The sequence below is a fragment of the Falco rusticolus genome, chromosome 11, assembly GCF_015220075.1.
Source record: "Falco rusticolus isolate bFalRus1 chromosome 11, bFalRus1.pri, whole genome shotgun sequence".
Taxonomy (NCBI): domain Eukaryota; kingdom Metazoa; phylum Chordata; class Aves; order Falconiformes; family Falconidae; genus Falco; species Falco rusticolus.
In genome coordinates, this window is record NC_051197.1 from 21756706 (window position 1) to 21779131 (window position 22426).

At 36.8% G+C, this 22426-nt stretch overlaps 1 protein-coding gene across 4 annotated transcripts in view; it reads right to left on the reverse strand.

The window, feature by feature from the left end:
* The window catches only part of CDC14A (cell division cycle 14A), a 68028-nt gene that overhangs the window by 32852 nt on the left and 12750 nt on the right, over positions 1-22426 (reverse strand). For all 4 annotated transcript variants that reach the window (XM_037404925.1, XM_037404924.1, XM_037404926.1 and 1 more), the window contains exons 3-5: positions 20552-20627; positions 12536-12628; positions 4228-4307 (exon numbers count right to left, since the gene is read on the reverse strand). In XM_037404925.1, the coding sequence (XP_037260822.1) occupies positions 4228-4307; positions 12536-12628; positions 20552-20593 (215 nt within the window). In that variant the 5' untranslated portion in view covers positions 20594-20627. The remainder of the gene's footprint in view (positions 1-4227; positions 4308-12535; positions 12629-20551; positions 20628-22426) is intronic.

Genomic DNA, 22426 nt, shown 5'->3' on the forward strand with positions numbered 1-22426 from the left:
ACTGGATAACACTTTCCCTTTCACCAAACCTCTTAACACTGTCAATAAAACAGTTTGTTTCCTCAGCATTTGCCAATAAAGAAAAAAAACCCAAAAGCCACAAACTAAAAATCTAGCTCCAAAATTCATGTCGTATCTAGAGACTGAACACAGTAATACAAATTATTTTTTCTCTTTAACATAAAGTCAATACAAAGTAGTTTGAGGTAGAAATCTAATAGTTTCACAATAGGAAACTGGTATTTATAATAATTTAAAATGGTTTTAACAGTTTTCTTAAATGGAAGTGAGGAAAAAAAAGCACAAGATCTTCAAGGGACTCAGCGTCACCAAGTCACAGTGAATAAGCCAAAAATAAGATGGAAGTGCCTCAAAGACAGTACTGCCTTATGCTCCTGCTTTATCTTTTAATTTTTCTCTTATAAAAACAAAACCAAAAGGTTTACATCTATCTTGTAAGAGGGGTATTTCGATTTCCTTCCACTCTGAACAGTATTTGCTGAAGCTGTCTTTAAATGAAATACCAGCTGAAGACCTAAGCCGATTAAGGCTTTTTGAGGTCACTGAGCTAGATGAAAGCAGATCAGTTTGCCAGCGATCACTTCATGTGAACACACCTCAGCACTCCATAAAGAATCTGACAATCCTGCAGCTTCTACCTATTGAAAGTTTTCTATTTTTTCCAATTAGATGACACTTCAGATAACAAGTTTCTTAATTTGGTAAAACAGTCTAGCTGTAACACTCAACTGATAAACCCTTGCACATGAAACTATTCAGGGATGACCTATACTACGGAAGTTATATAATATCCAAGTTCCAGGTTCCAAGAATAAACACAAGTCAATAAGTACTGAATACCAATGATTAATACCTCAAACTATTTCCTTCCCAGACCTTTAGAATAGAAGGGAAGAGGTAAGACATTTGGCTTATGTTTTTCATTGTACATAAGAGTCATTTTAGTCCTTTTCATGTCATTAAAGAAGTGGAAGGAGTGCGAACTTTCTCAGCACCAACTTGTTTCTTCAAAGAATAGCTTAATGCCAAGCAGAAATACTACCTAAGGCAGTGTGCTACTGCTTCCAGCACAGGTTTGTTTGCTTGAGACTCTGCTCCTGCTGTATTTTGCACCAAAGATCTCAAAAGTCTTAGAATGGACAGGAGGAGAAAATCTCAAATGACTTGGAAAACCAGGGAAGGAGGAATAAATTATTTCTTCCCCACTCCAAGCTAATCTAGATTGTCCCACTGCAGGCCCTTCATCAGACCTACTTGCCCTTCTCTCAGCCCTGGTAATTCTTAAGCTTTTTACATAACTATTCCAGCCTCTTCTTATGAATTCAGCTCCCAAATATCCCCTCCTCTATCAGACTCTCCATTCCTTACCTAGCCTCCTATCTTGTCAGAAACCTTCAGTTTATTTCCTTACTTCTGTGTCTCGCCTCCTGTACAGCTAGATTATACAGCTGCCTTTCCCCGCAGGACAAACTGCACGGCAGGTAACAGAATGTGCTTAGGCTCTAATCCACTGCCAAGACCTGACCTAGTCCAAAGCAGCTCCAAAAGAAACTGAAGTGCTTTCTAGCCCCACACCATATAATAAAGAATGCTCAAGAAATCAGGATGCTTAATTTTTCCAGCTAAAGCTCATAGTACTGTGTTTCTTCTAGGAACAGCAAGACTCCACTCAAGAAGATTGCCTCCCTCCCATCCCCTAAAATAGTCAAAGCTTTGTGTTAAAAAAAAAAACCACACAACCAAAAAACCCCCCCAAAATATACTAAAACCTATCCACACCACAAAAGACCACCGCAAACTCCAAAAAAATCTTCAGTTTCAGCCAATCATTTTTCTCCCAGGTCTTAAAACACAGACAGACTGCAGAGGAATTTTTTTAAGAAAACTGCCTACTCTATACATTTATTGCCCTCTTCTCCTGAAGCTGACAAACAGAATGAAGCGATCACACTTTTGTAATCATTCTGACAACCCAGACTACAAAAAAGTAGTCCCTTTGCCAGACATTGCCTTCTTCAATGTTTTCAGTTAGTATTCTCAGCCCCCACCCCGGGGAAACATGAAATGCTCTTTGTATACAATATAAAGTTATCTTCAGAAAACCTTGCAGTTTTGTGTACTTTTTGACCCCCTCCTTTGCTGATTTCAGAGTAGCTAACTATTCTATTTTGGAATAGAACTTTATGAATTTAACCTCACAATGATTTGCTTTGAGTAATTACTTAACATGAAATTGTTTCTTGTCATTAAAATTTGTTACTGTGGTTCTTGTCAGCCTCAAAAGAAACCACAGAGCCAATAATTTTCACTACTTCCTACCAATTTTTATTACTATGACTACTGCCATCATGATAAGGAACTGGCTGCAAGGCAAAGGCCTTTGGTTTGAGCAAACAGTGTCATATAATACTGTTCTGGAAACACACTCTTCCTGCCAAGTTTTCTGTCTCCGTTTTGGCATCTGACAACCAAGGCTCTTCACTGTGTCAGAACCTCTTTTCTGCACACCTTAATCTTTACTTTGGCAAGGGAGAAATGAACCAAAAGACATCGGAATTCACTATAAGCCCAAACAGTAGGTTTCTTCAATGGGTGAACAAGATACAGCTGTTACCAGGTAACATACACCCTCCACTGCTAAGAGTTTTGCTTTTTAAGCAAGTTTTGAATAAACTAAGCTTAAGATCCTGAAACAAAGTCACTTTAGTATTAAAAGCTTTTATGTGAAAGAAATACTCCTGCAAAAATTGAATTTGATTTGATACGAAAAAGAAAAGCAGGTTTTTTTAGACTCCACTAAAATGTTACATAGTAATCCCCAGAAGAAAGAGAAATATTTCACTTGTTGCTTCCCCAGAACGATAAGGCGACAGATGAAGGTACTGACACAGTTTCTGTGCTCAGAGTACTAGAGTTTGCTTCACAGAACTTCTTGCAGCAGTTTCCCAATAGCTGAACCTTCTGTAAATGCAAAGGACCAATGTAACCATTTCAAACAGAGAAGACTGGGAACCAAAGAATGTAAAAGGTGGAGAAAACTATACTTTACTCTTTGTTTAAGTTAGATCATCAGTTCCTGTATTTTATATAGAATTTGGAGATTTTAAATAACACCAATGTGTTTATAATAACTGATTTTTTTTATGCATTGTACCAAGTATTTTTTATAATTAACTGAAAAAATATGGGTATCAATAGCTCAGCAAACTTCTTGGGCTTTGGAGAGCTACGACCAGGTCAATGTATAAACTCTCTGCCAATAAAAGCTATCACTGATTTGATACCCTTTTCTAAAAAAGGTGTTTGATGGTTTAAGATTTCATAGCCAAACTGTTCTTTACATACAAATCTACCACCCCAACAGTTTATATTGTATCTGGCTCATGTACAAGCTATGAGATGACAGACAATCTGATCTTCCTTTGCTGAGTGGCTGTAGAATCAGATGAATTTGATACAGACAAGGCAAGTCTACATTTTACAAATGCATTGGCTCACAGTGAATACTACTTGTAAATGCTGACTCCACTAAAAAAAAAAAAAAAGATATTGACCTTCTTGCAGTTGCCTTTTATCGCCAGCATTTGCTTAAGACATACGGTATTTTCACTTATAAAGCACAAGGACATTTCATGGTCCACACCATGAAAAGAATTTGGAAATCTCTTTATTAGATGTGTGATAGCTAAAACTCCTCAGATCCTTTTCAATATAAACTTAGTACAGAGAATAGACAGACTGATAGGAATTATCTATGATTCATTGAAAACAGAAAGGCAAAGCAACTGAATAACTTGAACATCAGCACTTGTTCTGTAAATAGGGAAAAGATAACAGCATTCATGTAAATCTAGCTGGTTAGGTAGTAGGTAATTTAAAAGATTGACTTCCAAACAGTAAAACATGATATACTATGAAGAAAAGTTTTAATTCCTACATCACAAACATGCTAAGAACTATTTTCAAAACCTGACAGCCTGCAAGATCAGGAGTCATTACTTAAAACTTAACTCAATCTAAATGGCTTTATTATTCCAACACTGAGTAATTCCACCAGAAGTAAAATATACTTTTTCTGGAGATCAGTCATTTCTATACAGCATCTGTATCAGACATGAAACCCTTTTCTGGGAAGGCCATCTGAAAAATTTTTATTTAGCAAATTCCCAAACACAAAAGTTAGGCCCAATTCTCATGTTCACATACCTAAATGGAAGATATGGTGGATTAGATCCAGACAGAAGTGTTCTGTGAGCTTCTTCTGGTGTTTTCTTCAAGTATATTACCTGAACAGGATTGGGGAGAGGAAAAAAATAAAATAAAAATCAGCCCTTAGTCTGAAAGCCGTTAACCAAACGTAAGCTTCCCCCCAGCTCACTTAACTGCTAAGAATGTATACCATACTCCTTCATGACCAACTCTTATAACATTTACAGGTCAGAAAAGACAGACCTACAAAAGTAAAAGACTTAGAAATCAACAGAAACTGGGATTTCTTCTGTGTCATTCCCCTCCTTTTAAAAAAAATTACAATAATAAAAAAACCCCACATATTGCTGCAACTGGGAGACTTTTAAGACAAACTCAACATCATACTAAGATGAAAAATAGGTGTCTATACTAGTTCTCTGACCAACTTCAGCTGAGTCAAAATATTATCACAGCAGCTGACAAAGGAAACATTTCTTTATCATAGCTCAACGGAAGACTTTCCAGCACAAGTATCTTTTGATTCTTAATTGTCAATATCAAACTACTAATTAACAAAAATACCCAATTCAACAAGCTGAACCTGTTACTACAAGACCAACATACAATTAATGCAATACCCTAAGCTAAGGTTCATTCTGCTATCATTGAACACTATCAGCTGCATTAACATAAGCAAAAAATTTGAATACAACCACATCTTGTTGCATTCCAATGTCTACTTGTACAGTAGAATTGGTCCTAAAATAAATTTCATTTTGAATATATATTAAGCAAGCACATTATTTACAAAAAAAGATTTTTTCCAGTTTAGAGTGGCACATTTCACATGCACAAAATGTTTTGTAAACAAAGTCACACAACTTTCCTAGTCATTTCCCCCAATTCATCTTATAACCAGCACTTATACAGATACTTTTTAGATCTACACGCATTTAACTGTTGAAAATAAACTATTCTAACAACTATTTTCTTAACTAAGACATAGATTAGTTCCTGATCTAAAAGTTTTATTCAGCTTTTGACCTTGAGGACATTAGAATATAGGTAAATGGTAGTCACTCCAAAATGTTTGCAATTTGCTCTATGTCTAAAGTCATATCTCAAGTTGATGGAACTCTCAGTATTCTGTAAGATGTCAACATGTTAAGGAGATTTTCTTGCATTTCCTCCTCAAGCATGTACACGGCAGACAGATAATAATAAAAAAAAACCCCAAAAATTACTGAAGTAAAACAGTCTGAAAAACTCTTTGCCATAATGCAACGAAAAGAGGGTCCAGAATCATCTGTTTTTTAACTACTACCTATTTCTCTGCTTTGAACAACTGATCTAATTTTCGATCAAAACCCTCCCAACTGATTTGCTTTCAAAAGATCAATTGCCTGACACGGAGTTACATTTCTCTCAGTCTCCAATGTTGGTGTTCCGCTCATCGTGGTCACAACGATAGCATGGATCAGTATAATCAGCACCCAAAAAGAGCAACAACTCCCACTGATCTTCAAATATTAAGTCTCCTTACTACAGCAATGGCATTACTGCTGTTTCATTTAGCAAAAGTGCCCAAATTACATGTTCCTTATAATTAACGCCCCTGTACAAGCTCAAACTTCCGTATTTCCCCTAGCTCCTCAATCTCTGAAAGCAACACATCATTTCCACCCTAAAAACAGACCACAGTTTCTGCAGGGAAGCCATTCCATTTATTCTGTGTTACCAGAGCAGTTGTTTCTAACTGAAATATTGAATTCTTTGTTGTTGGATAAAACCAGTGATTATTAGTATTGGAACAGATTGAGAAATTTACTTAATGGATAAATGCATTTACTTAATTCATGAAGTAGAGGGGTCCATTTTTTCTTATTTTTAAGCTGTATAGTCTATCTACAGCAATGACCGCTAACTAATGGCACCAATTTCAGGCTTTGAACCCCTACAGCACAGCAATGCTATTCTGCTTTCACAGTTAGTGTAAAAGATTTTTAGTTTGTGAAATAAGTCTCCTTTGTATTTCCTTTATAGTCCCTCTCACCACAAAGGTTTTGCATTTAAGAACAACACATCCTGTCCAACAGATTTCTGGGGGGAGTGTATTTCATAGAAAAATACTGATTTTATTCACATCAATAATGTCAATCATCACTTTGATTAGCTTACATTTAAAGCCCAAATTCCTACTTGTAGTCAAAACATCCTTAAGATTGTAGTTCAGAGACTTCAGGAAAAGATTAGTTTCCCTCTTACACAATTAGGGAGTCAGAAATCTGAAGCAGGGGCAAATTTGTACTAAATGAACATTTTCCCGATAATACAGTTTTTATTTCACAGAAGTAATGGTACTTCAAAGCTGTCTCTGCTCAGACACGTATCCATAACATTTTGAACCAAACACTGCTAGTTGTCTGTCTACAAAGCTCATAGATACCAAGATGGAAACAGGAAAAAGACATTAGGAACACAAAATTAAGGAAGAGAGGGAAAGAAGCACTGAACAGAGTGCCTGAAAAAAACAGAAGCATCAGAGACATCAGGAATAATGCAATAACTGAAGGAGGAAGTTATTGCATTATTATGGATGTTATGGAGAAGGAAACACTACAGTACATGTCTTCAGTACTTAAAAAGTAGTGATAACCAGTAAGAAAACCCGAGGAGACCATTTCTGACTCATCTTTATCAATGAAAACTCCGCAACTGAAACTTAGATTCATTTTTCAATCTAATATGATTAATTTTCAAAGTGCTTTCATTCTGCAATATATACAAATAAAAAACCACAACACAGAGCTTGTTGTGCATAGTTCATATAAACTGAACCTCTATCTAAGTAGTAAGGTGAGTAAAACCTTTTTTTGAGAAAAAAAACCACTTTCCAGATAGTAACTATTCTCTTACAAGAGCTGCTGTATAAGGGACAAGGTTCTGCTCCCTTTCCCCACTGTCACTGCTATAACTCTTACCATGTGGCACTGCTACCTGTAAAAAAAAGAAATTCAGCAAACATTGAAAATTTTCAAGTATGTTTCTTCTAATAGTGTGGTTGAAAGACAACGCTCTCCACAGTTGGGACATTATGCTGACATACGTATCAATACTGGCCACACACACACTGCCAAGAAAATCTGTACCGTATGTCCTAAAAAGTTTACAGAACAAAAAGGGAATTAGTATTTTGTAAGTCCACCTTAACACTCATCCACAGTATTTCCAATACAATTTGGTTTCATCTTGTTCCCGCCTGCACCTGACATTTTCAAACAGGGATTATATGGAACAAAGCCACTCTAGTATTGCTAAGTTATCACAAGAATTCTGTGAAGCCAATCTAACCCAATCTGAAGAAAGGTGTTGATTGAACCAGCAAAGAGGCTGTATACGCTGCAGTAACTGAAAAGCCTTTGTACTTGCTGACCCTCCAAGGGAGGAACTGATGATTTGAGCAGTAGTGTGATATACTTAGATTACAAGAGAATGAACCCTTCAAGCTTCAGGTAGAGCTAAGAAGTCTAATTTTTAAATTAGGTGAAAACTCTCCACCAAGCAAATGACTGAATGCAGCAGTTTGCTATTACCCAGTCATTTGCTATGATAAAATTACGAACTTAAGAACTCAACAGCTTTTTCTCCCTTATTGGCATTATATAAGTCTAAGAACAGCTATTACTACTAAAATACACACGTAAAGTAATTGTGAGAAAGAAATATGACCAGTCCATCTGCTATCTACAAGGAAAAGGAAGAAGAGCTCACTAGATCTCTTTTCAGAGTTTGTCACAGTATGAGAGTATTATATTTCCCAGGACTGCTCAAAAGTCAGATTTTGGTCCACTGATCAAGTTTTGATCTTTGAAGAACTATAAGAGAAAATTACTACATTTCTTCTACAAGGACAGAATTAAAGCTCTGGGTTTACCAGGAGAAACAATTGTCATACATATATGTTCTGTTTTCCTCCTGCCCCATTTCTCTAGAAGAACGAAAGCAGTCACTGGTACAAACTGACTAGTATTCCTCCTGCTCTTTTCCTCCAGGGAACCCAAACCTTACAGATCGCAGACTGCACAACCAGGCAGGGATTCCTTTGTTTCCAACCAGAAAAGAAACAACAAATACCTTAAGAATATGGAAAGAGACACCCAGCCCCCAGTTCATCCATATGTTATCAGACAGGAAAAAATGCACTGTCCTTCACAATTTCTCCAATAATTCATTCTTAGATGACAAGTGGGGACTTCATGTAATCACCTCAGTACAATCTGGTTAAACCTACTCCCTCTCATCCCTCCTTCCTCCAGAAACTACTAGGGACAAATTGAGTCAAACCAGGCTACTTTAAAATTGTTTTAAAACAGTTTAGTCTTGCAAGTACTTTCATGCATACCAAAACTAAAGACTACTTTTTTAGCACACACAAAACCAAACAAAAAAAAAACCCCAAACAAACAAACCAAAACCATCAAAACACTATTGTGGAAGACTACATAAAAAAAATCCCACCAAGTAAAATAAGTCTCCAAACAGATGAAGGGAAAAGCAAAGCAGTTCTAGATATTCTTCCAGATACTCTCTGTGGCTCCTAGTACAACTTTGCAATATCTAGCAGCACCCTGCTTAACATCACTGAACAGTCTGTAGTTTCAGCCAGTCAGGAGGAATGCTGAAGTTCTCTGTAAGATTAGAGAAGTCTACATGTTCTTCTGTTCTTGTAACATTTCAGATATTTTTGCCTTCTTAATCTCAATTTTATGACAGACATTACCTTTGCAAAATTCTTCACAGCCCAGACAGCAATTGAGCAACTGGACATGATTAGTCCAAAAGTATTGAAAGTCCATTGGAAAAACTGATACTTAGAAAACGCATCTTCCCAAGACGTGATTTACAAAGAGGCTATTGCCAATGAAGTTTTAAAGACTTAACTTTCACTTAAACTTATGACTATTAATAGAATAGTTTAATAGCTATAGAGTATTTCCATACAACGTGTCTAAGAAGCTGTTTAATGGAACAATTTAAGTTGTATAATCATCACTGGAAACCCACTCCTAGAACCTGATCCACTCTTTTCCACGTTTCATTTTACACTTAATATTTTAACACCAGAACAAATAAAACAAGCCTTCTCAATTAACTTTCACTCATTGGTAGAGTTCATAGTTATAGGACTTTCTCGTCGAAAAAAGCCTGTATAACTTAAGACATAACATCTAGAAGACCTTAAATCAAAGAGTACATGTATTTCTGTCACAATTTGGATATTCAAATTGTGATAGATCAAACTGCCCATTAAAAACAGTTGTTTTACTGAAGAATATGATTAGATTCCTTCAGGTCAGGAACAGCCCTATCACATAACCTAAGAGTGTACATCTACTGCATCCAACTGAACATAGGTAAACCACTCCAAAAATGCAAATATTTCTTGAGGGCAAAATGAATATGCCTGGATTACAAAAACTATGTTTCTGCAGTTAAGAAACAAAAATCAGACTATTAGGTAGATCATAAATAACATAAATAAAGATAATAAATAAGTAATCATTTTATTTATTTATCAGCATTACTATCAATCATTATAGAGGAAGGTGAATGAACTCCCATAACACTTGCAAGTTTAGGCATACACATCTACAGAAAAAATTCTGGGATAACACACTTAACATATTGGACACCTTTGTACAAACTGTTTTCCAATGTTGTACTAAACTGACAGGAATTGCAAAGGAACTTAAGACACTTTCAACAATAGAGTGAATACTTTTTCATACTAGTAACACTGTATTAGTGAAGAATTATTCTTGCTACATAATCTTCTCATTAATCAGAGGATAATTAAAACATCTACTAGTCTGACAGAGGAGTAACAGTATCAAATGCAGATGTAGGTCACTTGCATATGCTAGCAGTTAAGAGCTGTAAGCAGCTTAAAACAGGCTAGGCAAGGGTTAAACATGCATGCAGTTGTAGCACACTAATTTACCGTATTGTATGCATAAGCTACCAACTCCTTATGTGATGTGCCACCTGATATCCCTCATGGAGTACATACACAGACATGCCACTGTACACAAACTGTGTGCTCCCCCTCTCGAGTTCACTCAGAGATTTCTGCTTCCTCCCCACTCCTGCCGCTGCATGCCCATATCCTTTGCTTTACCTACTGAGCAGCTCCTTCACATAAAGACCACCAAATATACTAGGCTGTTCCCATGTTTAAGTCTTAAATGCTGCAACTATGCCATAGCCTTACTCAGCTGATCAGTCCTCTGCTTGGAGTTCCGTCTTGCACCTTACATACCTCCTTACTTTTCTGTCCCTACAAACTTGCTTTGCGAAAAGTTCTCTTCATGGACAGTAGTGCTCTCTCCTTGGGTCTAGCTAATACTGATAAGGGCCTTTTAACCCCTTACCCACAGAAAACCACTTAGTTTAGATATTCCCCTTGTCTGGTCCTTGTTATATGACTAAAAAGATAATGGGGACAGACTTTTTAGTAAGGCCTGTAGCAACAGGACAAGGGGCGATGTTCCTAAGTTGAAAGAGGGTAGGACTTAGGTTAGCTATTAAGAAGAAATTCTTTACTGTGAGGGCAGTGAGACACTGGCACAGTTGCCCAGAGAAGCTGTGATGTCCCATCCCTGGCAGCGCTCAAGGCCAGGCTGGATGGGCTTTGAGCAACCTGGTCTAGTGGAAGGTGTCCCTGCCCATGGCAGGGGGGTTGGAACCCTTCCAACCCAAACCATTTTTTGATCATCTCATCCCCTTCAAAATGCCAACATCCTACCCTTTCCAAGGATTCTAGGATATACTGGAAGATGAGGGCAAGATCAGACACGGGCAATCCAGTGAAAGCAATTAGGTGCTGTAATCTACGTATGTGCTAAATGAGTGTTCTCTAGCTACAGGCTTAATTAGACCAACTTGAGAGCATGAAGTTAATCTTTTTAGACAGAGAACCAGAGATATGGTGCAAGCAGAAAACAAAAAGCAGTCTAAATGGAATGACTGAAGTTTCTTCACAGACTTAGTGTGGGAATCATTACTGAAGGTACTACAGTTTGGACACATTCTGGAACTGAAGGGACAGTAAAGCTTAGAAAGATAGCCTATCAAATTTGGAGGCTCCTTAAACAGAACATAAGCCACAGAATTGGAAATTAATTCTGGCATTATTAAATATAACCTTGTATGGTCAAAACCATTAACAAATTTAGAACATTCTAACTCATTTGTTCTTACTATTCCTTCCATGGAGTTGTTCCATCAGGTCTACTCCCAAGGGTTAAAAATATAACCCAAAGATTTTTAACATTTGAATTTATCCCAAGTATTTTTTCCATCTTTAAATTCAAATAGACCTTCTTTCTCAAGAACATTTACACAGCACCCTCATACTTGTAGTAAAACATTTTGTTTCATTACAAGAACCTGTAACCTAAATTATTTCATCATCTTCATTTATTGAGCCTGCTTTCAGCCTGAGCTCAAACCTGAAAGAAATACACCAGGTTTCACACAGTATAAAGCCTGACTTAACAGACTTCCAGAACTCAGCTGACCATGTGGATGTCAGCTCAGGACCAGCAGCTTGTTATTTCCAACATTCATCAGTGTAAAACAAGCTATTGCAAAGACACTTTTTTCTACAAGTGTGCTCCAATTCCAGACAGTAGAGCAGAAAGCCGAAATTGAAGTCTGAGCTACACTGCTATGAAGACACACAAGTAGCTGTGCAAGTATCTGCTTGGAACTATCCAAACTTACATGATGTCATATCAAATTAGGTTTGTGTAACTAAGATAGCCCTGTGTATTGCATATTATCTGTAATATTAGAAGGCTAAAATACCTCAATTTTTCCATTATTCTTGGTAGGCTATAAAAATTAACTGCAAAAAGAAATCCATCCATTAATCACTATGCCTCTGGTCTAGTAACTTCAAGGCTGTGAGAAAAAGCTTTCTCCTCCCCACTATGAATCTCACTACTGCCATGAGCAGCAATTGATCCTGACACAACAAAGTTTAGAGGCAGGTTTGTGGTCTGCAGTTTTGACATTCAAGAAAATATTTTCCTGTGGAAACAAGCACATGATCTACCAAAACCACTCTCTGTGTAGTAAATGGAGTTAAGTGTCCAAGACAAGGCTTCCGTAAAATTCATATAGCAATTCTCAAAGAGAGCTTAGAGAAGAATCAAATGCCAATCTGCCTACCTCCCTAAAGGACCATCCCTTGAGATGCTACTTTATGCATAGCAGATGTCTCAAAGAATTTTAGAAGTATCCATGTGATAATACTTACAGCATATGCACCTATTAAAAACGCCGCATTTGCTCGTTTCCGCTGGTCAAAACTGGTATAGTACACTATCTTCTTTCTTGATAGACTGAAATACTGTTAAAAAAATGACAACATATTTACTAAGAGAAGAATACACTTTAAAAATACTTTAAAAAGTCACTTTTCCAAAACTGAAAAGAAGTCAGAAAAAATTCTGAGGGAGATTCTTAAAATTAAAGAAGAAAAAATTACTGATAACATGAACAATCTTCTTACATTATAAATAAAAGTACAGGGAAACAGGCACTGTATCAGGGCAGATCTCTTGGTTAGCTTCGTGAAAATATCCTGTGAAGTGCAGCTGAACCAAAATGTTCCATAAAAACCTGGAACTTTTCTTCCAAGTTTAAATATTTGAAACAGTAACTTATGAACACTGATTAAAGACATTGAGATTTTCAGACTAAAACACCCTTCTAAACATTAAATCTCTTTAGCACATAATTCTGTGGAAAAGACAAAAGAAAAAATGAAGCAATCAATCTCACAGGCATTTTATAAGTTTAACACCACTCTTCAATCTGTACTACCTAAAAATGGTGTGACAGACACCTTTAGAAAGCTTCAACAGCAAGAACTCACTAAAAAAAAACCACCACACAAATGACTGCACAAGTGAAAAGACTGAAAAAAAGGGCTAGACAGAGACAAAACTAGTAACACTCGCAGTTCTTTTTTCTTCAAGAAGAAAAGAAGCCTCTGTGAGAATCCTTTAGACAAAACTTCCATTGAAAACAAGATCAACAAGCACCAGAAAAGAACAAGAACAAACTGCAGCAAAGCTATCCGAAGCCAGAGACAAATAAAATCATCACTTTGGTGATTTGTCAACAATGGCAAGTTGGACAGTTACTGCTTTTTTTTTCATGAATTGCTACACTTTCATTATATTCTAGACACTATCACACATGCTTTTCCTGACAGATTTCTACAGTAGTATTACAGTTTTGAGGAAGCCATCAACAAAAATACTGGATTCTGCTTCTGAATATTTGAAGTGCACTTCTACTTTTAGAGGTTGCGTATTTTATAAACTACCTTTATACTAGTGTTGCTGTTACCCAGTGTCAGCTTTTAACTCCAATCTGACAAGTTTAATTTACTTTCTTTTCCTCCTCTTGGTACTGATGACACCTGTGGGGTAATCACTGCGGAACTGTATTTTATTTATTTAAGTAGTGCCAACTGTATTTCACTTGCAGAAATCTGTAAACGTCAACTATCATCTTAAATCTTGTTGCAAATTTTAGGACAGCTTTAACCATAGAATCAAATTTTGAAAAAAACAAAAAAAAAGCAAAAAACACCACACAAACAAACCAGGAGAAAACTGATGTATTTATCACAGCGTGCTTCTTACCTTTCTCCCCACACGTGCCCCCTGCCCACCCACCCACCCAAAAAAAACCTAAAAAACCCAGCACCTTTAACAGTAGTTCTAACTGTACATTCCAATCTGGTCTTAACACCCAAAACTTCCATAGGTGGAAGGAGTGAGAGTTAAAGCTACTGAGTATGTCTAAATAGGACTGTATTCCCAAGAGAGCTGGTTGATGTTGATTGGAAGAGGTTTTATCTTGAGACCAGCAGCAACATCTCTCAGTGTATATGCAAACATATAAAGCACAAGTAGTTATTTAATTAGTGAAGCATTCAATTATTATTAAAATTTGACAAAATGAATCCCAGTATTTTAAGAACTCTCCTTTCTTCCCCCTCCTCAATTTTTTAATTTTAGTGTTCTCTAACTACAATTCCACCCATGTTGTGTAGGTGGGATAAGATTACAGCAGTTATGCAACAGTGACAGAACTTCAATTATAACTTGTTGACTACTACTTATTTTAAAGTGAAGTTCTTTGCAACAGTTTACACTTCACCTGAAATGCTATTTTAAACTGCAAAAAAGACATTCTGCTAACTAGAAGTTCTTTGTAATAAGACCATATTTCTTTTTTTATTTTACAGAAATTTTCTTTTACTCATGTAGTTATGTCAAGTCATTCCAATTTTGAGATGCTTTTGTAACTGAAGTAGCCAAAAAGTGAAAGCTCACCTTAAAGTTCCCAGAACATTTAAATGAAAGTAATATATAATTTTTCATTCTCAATAATCCATTCAAAACCGTTTCATTTCTGAAATGTAAGGTTTTAATCCTCATGAGCCATACTGCTATATGAAATATTTAAATTTTTGAATTCCAACTAAAGCTTTAACACAAAATTGAAAATTTGTATTAGCAGCTTATAGCATAGCACCATAAGAAAACTGCATCAGGATTTTACTTTTCAGAAGCCTATAAAACAAGTTACTGTTTTTATTTGCATATGAGATACAGAAAGTCAAGTTTTACAGTGTTTGTTGAAGTGTCAATGCAATGTCTCTGTTAACCTTAACACACAAATTCTCAACTCAGTATCCTTTCAATATCAATACTAAGCTAAATGATCTATTTAAGAAAATATTCATTTTTCTCACCATGTGTAATAAGCTAGGTCTATTCCTTTGGCTATGTTCAACAATAACAAGTGTTAAATGACAGTTCTTTAAGGTGACTTTTTAGAGCTCCACCTGAAAGGATTAGGGCTTTAATTCCCTTAGATACTGCCAACTCATGAAGAACGAAAAACGCTTCAACAAGGAATTTTTCAATACAGGCTGTCCATAGAACAGCTGTAGTTAGATATAACATTTTAAGATAGTTGTTTTCTAAAACAAAACTAAGGCAAACACTACAAAGCACTAAATATATTTTTCTTCACCATTAAGAAAATTTTAGCAGTTTCACACATCATTAGAAGACAAAAATGTAACAACATAACACAACAGTACCTGTCAAGATATATCCCAGAGGAATGAACTCCAACACAATCTTTTGAACTAAGAGCAGAGGTTACATGAAAACTGTGGCAAGTTTTGTTTGAGGTGATAAAACTAATTCATTGGGTGTATGAAAGGGTTCCAGAACACATTATTTTCACTGGAAGGTTATACTTTAAAAAAAAAAAAAAAATATAGATCTGTTCTTGTTTCTTGAAGACCTCATGAGAGTTTTACTTGCATAGAAATTGGTGACAGGCTTACAAGGTGCCACTGTGGGCAATTACCAGATTGACATCTCTTCAGAATCACCAGATTATTTGACAGCATTTTATTTACTAGATATGGTTTAATATACTTGCATTGTTTGAGCAAGAAATTACAATGTGTTTAATAAGCCTGGATCAATGCAAACACTATTTTTTTACATAGATATACATTTATATTTATGTAATAAGTACATACAAATAGCAGGGAATACAAGGCTGGGAAACTATTCAGAGAAAATGTACTAAAACATGTACATGCAATGCTGCCTCAGAATCTAAGCTGTCCTAAAGGAGATGTTTGCAATTATTATGGTTCCATGTGTATGCCCAGCAGTTTGTTTATATTAAAACAAAAATAAACCAAACCCCTCTGAGATTCAGCAGCAATACAGTTAGCATTCCAGAAATGTTAACCTCATAGTTCATAAGCCCTTCCCTCTTGCCTTTGATCTTCCATACTTGCATCATTTATCTCAGCAATGTTCCCTCCTCTCTGATTACCCCTGCTTCTGAATTTACTATGATTGTAAAAGACAATACACACATAAAATACAGGTTTTTTTAAAGCAGTTCTTAATATATCAGACTTATTTAAATAGAAAAAACCCTATTTCTTTCATAAATTAATCACAGTTACTTAGTCAAGCATTTTTTCCCCAAACAGAATTCAAAGAAAAAGTAGGGAGATAGCAGAGCCAAGCATTTTTCTTGCTGTTGACTTGGCTAGTCAAGATCATCTCTATAGCAATCAGCAGTCAAAACATCACAAACATAACAAGGACAGACAGGTTTTCATGTAAAGCATAACCAGGACTTTACTTCCAACTTTCTCAGCAAGTAAGTATCTGAATAAAGTCTTCAGCTCTTCAAAACAAAACGACTCACTGTTTTTACAGTCAGTATAAACTTACAATAGTTTAAAATGTTGGTCTGCCATTAGCACATTTCAAACTGGTACCTTTCTCCTTCCCCACCTGTCCCCAAGAAAGGAGAGAGGAAAGCAGAAAACAGCCTCCATGTCCAATTCCTCTCCCAAAACAGAAATAGATAGAGCCGATAGACTTGGAGGGGAAGTTTGTGGGGTTTATTTCCTTTAATGACATCTTATACTCCCATTTCTCCTGTTGAAGTTTTAAATTTACTAAAAGCCTAAGTCTTAAATTCCTTTTGAGACACCATATCCACACAAGAACTACCACATATTGTGAATTTTTTTATGTGCCACACTTTTTTTAAAGACTTTTTTTGTGAGAAAGTACACAAAGCGCATACCCAAGCAGGCATATAATCAAGTCATGGCAGAAGTCATCTGGGCTTAAGCACCATGATTGCCTCAGAGTCCCAAAAGTGCTGCAGTATGGCAGCAACAACCCTCCCACAGCAGAGGCTGGATTTCCAGAGAACTGTGATCTGCAGTGCCTTTTACCTCCTATTTTCCTGCTGCTGGTCACAGGGCACGGTTACCCTTCATGCACAGGTATGCTAAAGCAGACCGCCCAGCAGAACTCTTTCCCCACGTTAGAGCTACTCTGCACTTCCCATCTCTAAACACTGATCACAGGCTGCCTACATGTCCCCCTGGTGCCACGTGAGAATTACCACACTTGGCTGCTCACTGCATCACCGCCTTGCTGGCAGGTACGTCACAGGTCATGAACTTCTGTCTTACACTAATTCGGGCTTCAAGAATCCGCTCAGGGACACTTGTGAGGGACAGACATGAGAAGATGAAGGGCAGAAGGGTAGAAACCGTGAATACATAACTCTCAATTAGTGAAGCTAGGCAGCAGTCTTTTGTAGCTAGGTCTACGGTACACATCAGATGCATGCCTCAGCCCTGGGATTTAGTGTTACACGCCTACTTACCCACTGCAGAAGTCAGGACAGCGTCTGGTATATATTTTAACTATTAGAAGAGTAGGTACTAGCCTACCTCAGGGGTAGTGCCAGTCAGCCAGACTGGAATCTATTCATGTGCAAGTTTCTATACCACGCTGGTGGTAGTCCAAGCTCTAGCTGTCTGATTTCAGATATTACTTTCAAGTGGTTGCACGATCAAGTTACTCTTCTCTATTATGCACCCGTAGTTTAACCTATTTGGAATTAGCCTCTAGTAAGGTAGCAGCACCAAACAGCACCTCCTCCCAGCTGAGACCACAGCTGATCTGCAGGATATTTCTGTCCTGTTCCTGATCATCTGTACTCTTCACCTAGCCCTGCAAGTGCATCTGCTTTTTTCAAAAAAATATAAAGGGTACATTAAAGTGACACCACAGTTTGCTAAATCAACCCTGCAAATGTTTGAGTTCAATTCAGTTTCAATTTAGTTCCTTTGCGTATTTTTTCCATTATAATATACAATTTTTATGTCATTATTACAAGCCATGTATGATGAGCAACTTGCCTCATTCAGTGCTGGTCATTGTCTTAACATAAGAATAAGAATTGGAAAGAAGCTCCTGTTTAATACTGAATCCTTTAAAAAACAAACCACACCAACCCCCCAAAAAAACCCCGAACACAAAGCCCTGAGGTATTTATTAGTTGTCATCTTATTTTCTGGGTGAAACTCTTGGTACCTAGGGTCCAGTTTGAAGGCATTCTAGTTCAGCTATAAAAGCATGAAGGTGCACTTCAACAGCAATACATGAGACTATATTCAGGTCTCAAACTGATCACAGTATCTATTTGAATCTGGAAAAAACCAGAACTAATCTCTTTAGTTCTCATAGGCACAGTGAAAGTTAAAATAGCAGGTTTATTATTGCTTCTTCTCTGGAGAAACCGCTTCACAGAGCAAACATTCCACAGTCTTTAAGGACTCAAATAGAAGGTCACAACCTATGGAATTAAGGTTAAAAAAGAAATAGACTTCTAGTGAGTGAGCATCATTGGTCATGTGTTTGAATGGGGCAATAGCACTGGAAAATAGTGATAACTTACTTATAAGCTCTATTTAGTGTTAACATAGAAATAGCAAATTCAACATTTTCCCAATATGAACATAAACATTCAGAATCAGAAATAGAGTTTATTATTTATAACTTTATGTATCGTGAAGCAATTTAAATTTTCACTGGAAGCACTTTTTTTTTTGCAAAAAGATTAAAGCAACTCTACAAACGCCTCAGTTTGCAGAACCTCCTCTTAAAGACTAAGTCGACACGCCCCTGAAAATAACAGCATGAATCAACTTGCATAATGGTTTCATTGATGCAAACAGTCTTAAACCATGTCATTTTTGATACAGGAATCCTCTTAACAGTGGACAGTGTTATCACATCTGTTATCCCATTTTCCCCTTCTGTCAGTAACAGGTCTAATATTTTATATTACAAAAATTTTAGCTCCGAAATATTTAATGCAGGATCTCCTTGCTGTTTGCATACGAGTGAAGTTAATTAGTATGCTGGAATTAAAAGATGTTTCATTTCTTGCAGACAATAAATTTTCTATACATACACATCATTCTCACAGGCATTTGGGGACCAGGTTAAATTACTCTACAGCTATATGCTGAGTGTACAGTGTCTGGCTGGGATGGAGTTTGGTCTCCTCTGTAGCAACCTGCATGACACTGTGTTTTAGGTTTGTGACTAAAACGGTGTTGATAACACACTGGTGTTTCAGCTACTGCCCAATGGCAAGCACCGGGGCCTTCCGCTTCTCACTCTGCCCCACAGCAAGCAGGCTGCGGTGGGCAAGATGCTGGGAGGGCACATAGCCAGCAGAGCTGACCCAAACTGACCAGAGGGATATTCCGTACCGTATAACATCACGCTCAGCAATAAAACTGAGGAGCAGTCTCTCCAAATTAGCAATCACTCAGAAACTTCCTGGGCATTGATCTACTGGTGGGAGGTGTTAAGTGACTGCTTTTGCATCACTTGTTTTGTTGCCCCCCCCATCTCTCCCCATTTCTTATTCCTCCACCTAAACTGACTTTGTCTCAACCCACAAGGTTTTTTTTTTTGTTTTGCTCTTCTGATTCTCTCCTCTGTCCCACACCAGGGTTGGGGTGGGAGCGAGCAAGCAGCTGCCAGGCGTTTTGTTTCTGGCCAGTGTCAACCCACATGAGGCTTGTGGTTTTACAAGAGGACAGTTGTTAGAACAAAATTCAGACAGGGTGATCTTCACGATGATCTTCAGAATTAACTGCTGCATTTACAATTCTAGCCAACTTTATAAAGGATCAACACTTCAGTCAGAACAAAAAGCTACTTTGATATCCTGAGAAGATACCAAAATTTTCTCTCTAGTGTAAGGCAACTCAAAATTGCCTTGATTCAACGATCATTATATGGAAGCAAGAAAATAAGAAAGCTTCTATGAATTAAATGATGGGGAGTAAGAGTTCTACAAGTAAGACAGAAAAAGGACCCATTTTTATATGTGTAAAAATATTTCCATAACACTTCTTATAAGCAGCATTTTATTAAACTGATTTAGAAACTTTACCTGTTCCGAGTATGATTTAGTTTAAGTAGTGTGGTTTCAGGACCCATGTTCTTGTTCATGTGCGTAGGATTTTTTGTTTGGTTGGTTTTTTTAATATCTGTTTTTTCAGTTATTCATACTAGCATACCCACTTCATTATCTGCAAACCCATGAAACATCCAGAGTAGGTTTTGTTACTGTTTTCCTGCAACTGTAACGTTATTAAAAGAAATGAACACATCATTCAGTGCCTCACCTGCTAAGCAACAGTAAGAGCACATTCATTTTTTCCATTCTTCAAAAGGAAAAGATTCAGATCAAAGAATAACCTTAAAGCTTAGTACTAACCATCTAGATAATGAGCACCTAATAACCACTTTCAAACTGGATAATACATTTTAGTTGAATGTCAAACCAAAAAATATAGGAACACTTTTTAAATAAAGCTTACCTTTAATTTCTTATTTAGTTTACAGCAGTATCTGTATAACATTGCCAAATTTAGAGGTCCAAAATCTCCATAGAAACTAGGAGAAAAAGAACAACAAACGAAAATATTTATACAAGAGCTAAGCAACTTCCAACATGCATGCTGTTGATAGTTCACGCTACAAATCAGTAATTGTTGGGAGATACCAAGTAGCCAATATATATCATGCAATAAATAAGCCCTTTATGAATTCACTTCAGAGGATGATAGTAACAGTTAACTTGAAAGTAATTGTAGCTTCAGTTTGAAATGCTCCAATAACTACTTTTCCACTATATACACACATTAACTACAGAATTTTTTCTTCATTCCACCATATCCAGTCTGGTTTTGGTCAAACCACAGAGTTAAGAACTTCAAGATACGATCTACTCCCCTTTAAGCCACACTGATGCCATCCTAGAGAAAGATTCTACAACCGCTTAAGATGAGAATATATCATCAGACACTACGAAGAATATGCTAAATAAATTTTACTACCCATAAGAAATTCTATTTAGCAATGTCCAATGTTGATCTGTCTGAAATTTAAGCTTATTTCTTTTTATCCAATCCTCCATGATTCCAGTGATTACATATTACATATTCACTTTATATACAGTTACGTCTGTTCGTCATTGTCCCTCCCAATACTCCTGTTGCTAGGCTGTTCTTTCAATTTATTATTTATTTCATATCTTCTGACTGTTCTTGTTTCTCTCCTAGTCTTCTTAAACGTTCACGTTACCTTTGAAGCAGCAATCACTGCCCTTAGGATAAGAGCTAGTAGCAGTAGTCTGTATAGGAAAATTATTGGGCAATAAAATAAGTTCCTGCTTGGGATACATAGTGCTTTTCCTGGGTAATCCTTCATATAGGTATCTTTACAAATAATAGCAGCCTTTATGAAAGCAACATAAATGACACCTTCTAGCACTTTCTCCTTCCCCACCCATTGTGTGAAATTGCTCAGAATTTAAGTTGCAAGCTTCCTCCAGTGCTTTTTCTTTTTACATATAGAGGTCTTTATCTTGAAAGACTATGAAAATTTGTTGATGCACACATTATAAATAACAGTGAGAAAGGACTATAACTTAAACTGTTTTAACCTGCTCTGCTTTAAGTCTTTTATCAAAAGAAACAGGACACTTCTTGCCTATTGACAAAACAGGCCACCAGCATCTGAACATGTTATTTGGGGAAAGACAAAAGAAAGATGTAATTACATTCTAGTACTTCTGGGTTTTGAAGGAGCAAAAGCTTACTGAAATCAGATGATAGAATAGGTGGTAGTATCTTTCAAGCTTTCTTCCCTATGGTTTATTTCCCAGGAAAATTTATTACATTCCAGTTAAACGTAAGAAGAAAACCTTTACAGCAAGGGCAGACAAACACTGGGAAAAAGTTGCTCAGCCTGTGAAGTCACAACCCAGTTCTACAAGGCTCTTGTTGACCTTGCTTTGAGCCTGGGAGTTGACTAGACTACCTCCAGAGGTGCCTTCCAGCTTCAGCCATTCTGCTATTCTAAGTGGTCATAACAACAAAGTAGGAGCACCCTATCTTTTTGGAGCGTATACCTTTATTAACATCTTCCCACATTCTCTCAAACAAAAGGCTAAGCCTAGTGCAAAAAAAGAGACAGTTCTATTACTTTGATCACTGTCTAGGATGAGTAGCTTGCCTGCCATACCAATGCTATTCCAGTATCATCTATTTTACAATATCAAGTAACAATGTGTTTGTTAAGATTCAGTTCCACCCTTCGGTACAGAGTATTATGACATAATGCTCAGTTATAGAAGCTCATTAGCTGGGTCAAAGACTAAGCTGCCCAAATATTAGGACTTCATTTGTAGG